The sequence below is a fragment of the Medicago sativa genome, chromosome 8 (assembly GCF_051527215.1).
Source record: "Medicago sativa cultivar Bolivia chromosome 8, Bolivia_mono, whole genome shotgun sequence".
NCBI lineage: Eukaryota > Viridiplantae > Streptophyta > Magnoliopsida > Fabales > Fabaceae > Medicago > Medicago sativa.
This window is the reverse complement of record NC_140756.1, coordinates 77795891-77804061: the sequence shown is the minus strand read 5'-3', so window position 1 is coordinate 77804061 and position 8171 is coordinate 77795891. Positions and strand designations below refer to the sequence as shown.

The window sequence follows — 8171 nt, the reverse complement described above, 5'->3', positions numbered from 1 at the left end:
TATAGAATAGGGTCTCTTCAACCGAGAACGTAATAAACTTCTTTTTTCCTTAATTTTCACGATAGAACATGTTCTGGTGGTGTATTATTGTATTTGTATCTCCTATATGCAAGGGTCGCATTTTTGCAACAGAATTTTTTCTTAACTTTATTATATTAAGTTTAATGTATTTTACACATACTATTTTTTTTTTTATGGCAAAATATATATATATATATATATATAAACTCTCGAAAAAGTACAAGATACACCACTAGGACCTCCGTGGAGACCCAATAAAAAACAAAACCACCAGACAACAAAAACACCCTAAGAAGGACAAAAGAGCCCCAACCCGAGCTAAAAAGCCAAGGGAGGCACCAACGGACCCAACAAGAGGAGGACACCCAAACAAAACCGCGAACCATCTGCAAGAACCAGCAAAAACAAAAAGCACAAAGAAACCCCCCCCCCCCCCCCCCCCCCCCCCACAACCCCAGGAAGACCACCGCCACAAAACCCTACCGGTGCCAACAAAGGACGGGCTGCACCTCTCACTCATGATAAGTGCAGGAAACTTAGCCAGGAACCACTTCCAAGCTAAGAGCTTTGCTCTATCCACCATTGGCTCCTCACGAAGAACGCTTTTACACATACTATTTGTCTGAATGAGATCAACATGACTCTCAAAATCAACTTCTATAGTGGATGTGCCAAACAAAGATAAAATAATAGATTACCTTTGTCGATAAATAATTTTATGGTCCTTATTTATGACAGCCGAAGGCGACCTAAGCGGAGGCTTAAAATATTTCTAGCTTAATCATTCATCATTCAGTGGAGAATTGCAGCACAATGATGAGCTTTTTTGGAAAATAAAGCAAAGCAGGGGCATTTTAATATTTAAGATTTGATAAAATAAACGGTATAAGATTTTATGACTTGATAAAATCATACGGCAGAATTGAATAACTTCAATAGTAGAAAATATGGTAGAATTTCATTTTAATGGTTTAAAGTTTAAAAATGGATGGGGATAAGAACATTAGAAGCACCAATGAAAACAAGGATTTTACCAGATAGAATGATCCTATAGTTAAAAGTACCAAAGGGTAATCAAGAAAAAACTCTAGCGAGATTTAAAAGTAATATGATTGTTTTGCACAATTCTTCAACAACAAAAAAAAAATGTTTGTTTTGCACAAAAAAAGCTAATATGATTGACCTCACCTAGTAACTTGCATTTATTTATGGTGTCTCTCTTGTGCAGAAACAATGAATCAAATACACGGTAAATGTTGGTGCCAATAGGCAAGCCAACTGAGCTGAAGATACCTACAACAACAATCAAGTTTTATCCCACTAATTGGGGTCACTACATGTATCAAATTACGCCAAATACCTCGAGAATATATTTACCAAAACTTTGTAGACCAGATAGCCGGCCCAATTGGGAATATTAGTGTAACAAATAGTACGTCCTAATTTCAAATGAACCCAAACAGGGTGTGGAAAAGTGATTTCTATATTTCTCTAATCTAAACTGCACTAGTTAGAAGCTCTGTTCTAGTACTATCGGTTCTAGAATCAACACCATTAGCTCTACTACTTTGAACATCAGATTTGGATGTTAAAGCTCCTGCAGTAGTAAATGATGGGCTATTACTTAAAGATACTAATTTATCCATTTTTTTGGTACTTGAAGATGATCCGGTGCCCGACAGAATTCGCCTAAGTTGTAACTGCTGACAAACAATGCGACCTTTGTTCCATGCAGGGTAAGTAAAAGAGGATGCAACATTATCCTGCAGGAATGAAAAGGCAGCCTTTGCGATGGGGGACTCTTGGGCATCTGTGCTTTCCTCCATTTTACCACGACTGCTTAAAGATAGTAATGTGTTAGAAAGCTCTAACCAGTGATCTAAAGGTACTACACAACTGTATTGCTAAAACAATGAAATCCAAACCAATGCATTTTCCATCTACTCGTAACCAAGGTTAACCAGACGCAAGTGTATTATGGACCATTTTTACACCGTTTCTATAACATATTGGCGTGAGGAAAAGAAAGTAAATAAGATTAAATAAATAGTTTTTAGAGACAAAAGCAACTTACGCCACAACAACAGCTGCAAGTTCAGGAAGATCCTCGCCAGTCATGAACATCTCTTGCATATCGTTCAACCAAATTGATAACGCCGTTAATGCACCGCCTTCAGACATCCTGCAAGACAATCAAGCTTTAGTTTCACATAATTCATTAGAGATGAAAATGCACAAAACCTTCTCATCTTGGAGGCTAAGAAAATAGATTTCTAAGCTTTCAATTACAACAATAGTTACGTTTTCCTTCAAAAAAAATTACAACAATAGTTACATTTATCAATCTTGTAAGCCCTTTCATGTGCACTACCATTCTAGCACTTAAATTTCTTCTACAACCAATTTATCCATTGATTCCTTGGATAGGGGGATTGTTAAATAGGAATTTAGGATCTAAAAACAACTCAAGCTTCTGAAGATTACATGAAATGGAAGAGGCTAGTTGCATGAATTGAAAGTTATAGGTTCTAAACCCCAAAATTGTGGAGGTTTTGCATATGTTTTCCTTCATTAAAGAACAATCTGAGTTTAAAAGGAATTAATTGCCACCATACCTGTGTACATCTACAGACCAAACAAGTTTATTTTTACGAAAAAGTTCAGGGAAAAGCCCTCGCTTTGATGCTTCATTGAGCACTCTGGCAGCCCTTTCTCTTTGGCACATACACCATAGAGTTTCTAACAGTGCATTGTAGAACTTCATTCCAAATCCACATCCTTCAGAATTGAGTTTGTCAAAGATATACTCTACAATCTGCCAATTGGACTCATCATCAAAATCTCCCTTGATCATTTGTCCAATCACTTGATGAACATCTGACACCCTCGTTGTGATCATTTCATCGATGAGTTTATAGGCATCATTTGACCTGAAACCAAGAAATTTAGAGGTAAGCATAAGTATAAAAAATAAACAGTGCATTAAAAGTAAAATGCAGTTAATAGGCGATCAAAGATCAGCAATTAATTTGGCCTTTACCTTACACAAGAACCAGATAGCAAATATCAAAGAGAAGCGAATAGAACGGAAGGTTCCTCATTTGCAATAGAATGGAAAAGGCTCTACATATGATCGAATTGGCATTCAAATGTGCCAAAATCGTTAAAATTTCCATCACAACTCATTTTTGCTGTTAGCCCTCGATTTATGATGGACATCCACCCATACTTGATTTTTTTTATTTTGGTCACGAAGGAAGTTTTTGACCTACTGTGGAGGAGGAGATGATGGGCTAAACGTGAGGGTAAAACGACTAAGTTGGGATTAAATGATGCCATCAAGTTGTCGCCAAAGGGACTTCGTGCCAACTGAGCTAAGGCTCTATGGCAATTCTATATTTAAAATTGTCAAAACAGTCTGATAGAACTCCAATTTAAATATAAGTTGGACTGACTAATGATAGAACACTAATTTGAACAAAAGAACGATGTGATTATCACATCAAATTACAGAAAATACAGCAATACAAGCATTGCTGTCTAAGATAGAGAATAGCGACCTTCTCCCTCCCGTTTCTGACCCTACTATCATATATACCTAAAAAAACTGCCTATGATAAGTCTGCCACATATTACTTCCTAAACATAACTACCATTACACAGATACTACTATTGCTACATTGTTTCCTATGGTGTCTGACTGATTCCATCAGTCTCGCAAACTCACTCTACTGGAACAACAATGCTCACAAGTAGAGTTCAATGAATACAAGCACACACTAGAAAATAATTTTGTTTTGCAACATGTGTTGATGATGAGCATAAATAAGGATCATATATTTACATGAGGTTCTTACAATACCAACTTTTCTGGGACCATTTACAATGATTCAACTCAAATTTTCTTATTAGAGAAATAAATCATCTATACTAAGCAGAATAAAAATGTGAAAAAAGGAAATGTAAAACTCATTGCAGAAACATACAGAGACTGTTGGAAAACAACGCAAAAGGATTGGCTGCAGACGTAGAGTATAAAAGGGAACTGGAAGAGTAAGAAGTTCCTAAGAAGACATGCAAATAGTAGCAAAATATAAATCTAAATCTAAAAAATGGTGAGAACAATAAATGAACCATATTAGAAAATAGCATGGAACATCGGGACCAAATCTCATAATTTAGCAAAGCTTTTGATTATCCAAATACCTATTTTATTTTACTTGCATCCACTGGTATGTTAGTTACATGAGCAAATGCAAATAATCCTTTGTTCAAAAACTAAGATAAACTAATTATGCTTCGATGCAAAAGACGAGAAGAAATTTCCTTGCACAAGAACTTTCTTTATCGTCCAATCTCACAAATTAGGGCTTGTTTTTGGCCTGGGTAATTATTTTTTACTTTTGCTATTAATTACAGAAATGAATATTACTGAAAACAAAAATAATTTCACAAACCAAGCCCTTAGATGCCATCATTACTCAACTGCTATTTCATCTGATCTTTGATCCAATTATTTCACATTTTTATTAGTGTACCATGCTTGGCAGTGACGGAGCTAGCTAGGGACAGGGGAAGACCATGGCCACCCCAAAGTCCCAAAATTTTCATTTTTAATAGGTATACATACACATTTTTACCTAAATGTTATATTATATATATTAACATTTACTTCTAAATGACAAACGTTTGCATCCAGTGTAGTGGTAAAACACCGCGCCCATGAGCTTTGTGACCTGAGTTTGATTCCCGCGGAGATAATTTTTGCATTTCGCTGCTAATTTTTGTATTTTTTAAACAAAAGATCAAATTTTTGTAATTTTTAAACAAGAGATGTTAAAGGATAGTTTCGAACCACGGTTAAGGGACTAAAATTAAAACGAACAAGCCATTTGACCTACAACTTCATACACAAATTTATTACAACAATATATATTTCCTAAACATATGGCCCCTACAAAAAATATTGCTGGCTCCGCCACTGATGCTTGGGATATTTTTTTTTTATAAGCAAAAGATTTAATGTAAGGAGTACAAGGGTACTCTAACTCATTTACAAAAGATCAAATAATAACCAAATTAGCAACATTGCTTCACACATGCAACAGGGCAAGCACACCAGTCCTAAAAAAGGCACCTAGCGCTTTCCACTTTTGCATCTAACCTTAAACCAAGACCAAAATTGAAATTTAATGTGAACCAAAACACCAATCAAATAAAAAATTATGCCTTGAAATAAAATCTTACTACGCATAAGTCGTAATCACAGTAAGCGACGAGCTACTGTTACTTAAAACTAAAATTGAAAGTAGCATTGCAACGTTTTAAAAATAGTAGAAAAAAGCACCGCACTATAAAATGGATGAAATTTTACCTGTCATTCTTTGTGTAAAGAGTTAGCATCATGCAGTAGCACATGACACTGGGCAGTATTCCAGAAGCTTTAATTTCTTGAAACTGTTCCTCACTCTCATCAACAAGACCTGCCGAGCAGTATATGCTTAATACTGCTTCAAGTGTCGACTCATTAGGATCACAGTTTGCTTTTTCCATCTCAACATGAGCTTTTACAGCCTCTTCATATTGACCTGCTTTCCTTAAAGCTTCAATCACAGCATTGAATGAATGCACGTCCCGCGGTAAACCAGACTCACTCATCCTAAATAAAATTGCTTCAACCTCTTTGTACAATCCCCCCCTTGAAAAGGAACAAACGAGCGAATTGTAGGTCTCAACAGTTGGGGTGCTTCCAACTTCATTCATAGTGTTAAACGCTACCAGAGCCTCTTCATACAAAGCTGCCTGCCCATAAGCTTCAATCACACCAGTATAAGCCTTTGAACTCGGAACTATACCCTTTCCATTCATGTGAAGTAAAATTTTCTTAGCATCTTCATAAAGCCCTCCCTTCCCACAAGCAAATATCAAACCTTCATAAGTCTCCATGTTAGGCTCAATATTTTCATCCACCATATCATGAAACAAAGTGACAACCTCCTTAAAGTATCCACCCTCCCCAAACACCTGTATAAGAATATTATAAGTACCAGCATCCGGATCCGTGTTGCTCACTTTCATTTCAAGAAAAAGATCCCGAACATCATCATACCGCCCATGCTTCCCATACAAATTCAACAGAATACTATAAGTAGCCGCATTTGGCACACACCCCGCCTCCTGCATCTGCCTAAACACCCCAATCGACTCTTTAATAAACCCCATTTCCGCGTAAGCCTCCAACAAAACATTATAAGAACTAACATCCGGCAAACTACCACCTGCCTCCATTTCCCTAAGAAGCTCGGAAACCTTCTCGAGTTTATTCAACTTGCCAAAAGTATGAACAAGATAACTATAAGTATGAATATCCGGAACAACCCCACCTTCATTCATCGTTCTAAACACCATCTCCGCTTCATCGCCCAATCCTCTATGAGCACAAGCACTTAACAAAGTATTATAAGTTATAACATCGGGTTGAATCCCTTCATGTCTCATTTCAGCAAATAACCCTAACAAACCCTCCCAATCTAACCCACCTCTAGCACAAGCATTAATCACAGTATTATAAGTCAATATACTCGGTGAAACCCTCTCTTGCTTCATACTCTCTAACAACTCAACCGAAGTCTGATACTGACCATTACGACCATACGCATTAATAACAGCAGTATAAGCAAAAACACTTCTTGCAACACCTTGACTAGGCATTTCATCGAACACCTCGCGACACTTATCCAACAAACCTTCCCTCCCTAAAAGAGTGATCATGATTGTGTAAATATGTTCATTAGGTTTACACCAAATCTGTCTCTGCATATATTTGAATAGCCTCAATGAGCGTTGCCAATCACCGCGCTGCGCGAATTCCTTGAAAACAACGGCGAAATCATTGAGGGATAGCTTGTTTTTGAAGGAATCGAGACAGCGAGCGATGCTGCCACGTGGTGGTAAGCTACTGAGACGGTTGATTAGGGTTTCAACGTCATAGGTGTATTTTCCAGTTTCTACTGTTACGGTTGGGTTTCCGAGGATTAATTCTCTGGGCTTTGCGTGGGCTTTGAATTGGAGTTTGCGTTGGGTTTTGGGCTTTGAGAATAATGGAAAACTAAGTTGTGGGTTTGGGTCGAGGAGGGTTGGGATGAATGGAGATGGGTTTGGTAAATGGAGAGAATTTGAAATTGAAATTGAATGACTCATTTTTAATGTTATAAGGTTTTCAATTATTCAGAAAACGGTTACGTAGTAACATATTGTTGAATTTGAGAAGAAAATGAATTGAAAAAGTGAAGAAATTGAAGCAGGTTGAAGAAGATGGAGGAGAAGAGTGAAGAAGCTATGAAGGTGACTTGAGAAAATGCCACGTGGTGTTTCTTTTTGTGGATAACAGTTAAGGGTATTTATACAGTGAAAAATGAAAATGGAAAAATAATTCGGGTTATTTGTTTGACGCGATAAAGCCCATATGAGTTTCCGCGGTGTGAAGAAATGGGTTATGCGTTGACGGGTTTTAAACCGGGTCTGGTTCTGAAAAAGGTAACGGATTTTCAAACGAGGTTCGAGCGGGAGAAAGTAGTGTTACGCCGTATGTGTTTGGGTTTTTTACACTGTCTCATGTTGCAATTATGATTTTGCACAGTAATGCTGCTCTCACTATTTGTTTTTGGACTAATGATATTTTGACATCCATTTGATGACAACTTTGTTGACAACCTTGTTTTTCTCACTTCTTATTGGTCAAAAACAATGGAGAGAGAAAAAGGAAGAGAGAGGATAACAACATCATGTGAGTATGAGAGAGAAAGTTGTCCAAAAGTTGTCAAAAAGTGGTTGTCGAAATATCATTTCTCTTGTTTTTGGAGATTATTTCATAGATATATCACATATCCATTTTAGCGTAGTGTGTTTGCTTTTACATTTAGATGTTTTAGAAGTGTTTGTCAAGTGTCAGAAGCAGTTTTAGTTCTATAAATTACTTCTTTCTTTTTTTTTTTTACATTTTTTAGATATCTATAAAATCATGTTTCCCATATTTTTGAGAAATTAGTTTTGGGTATTAAAATTAATTCTACTTGAAACTACTATTTGTATCTTTTTATTTTAGAATTGATTTTAACATGTAAATTTACAATTGAAATCACTTTTATATG

General features: G+C 36.5%; 1 protein-coding gene across 1 annotated transcript; it reads right to left on the bottom strand.

Moving 5' to 3' along the window:
• Positions 1–1368: 1368 nt before the first annotated feature.
• On the bottom strand, positions 1369–7394 carry PTAC2 (plastid transcriptionally active 2). Its single transcript, XM_085738469.1, has 4 exons — positions 5396–7394; positions 2637–2951; positions 2096–2203; positions 1369–1857 (listed from the first exon to the last, which is right to left on the bottom strand). The coding sequence occupies exons 1-4, from the start codon at positions 7219–7221 to the stop codon at positions 1518–1520; spliced, it is 2589 nt and encodes an 862-aa protein (XP_085594595.1). The 5' UTR covers positions 7222–7394; the 3' UTR covers positions 1369–1517.
• Positions 7395–8171: the final 777 nt, after the last annotated feature.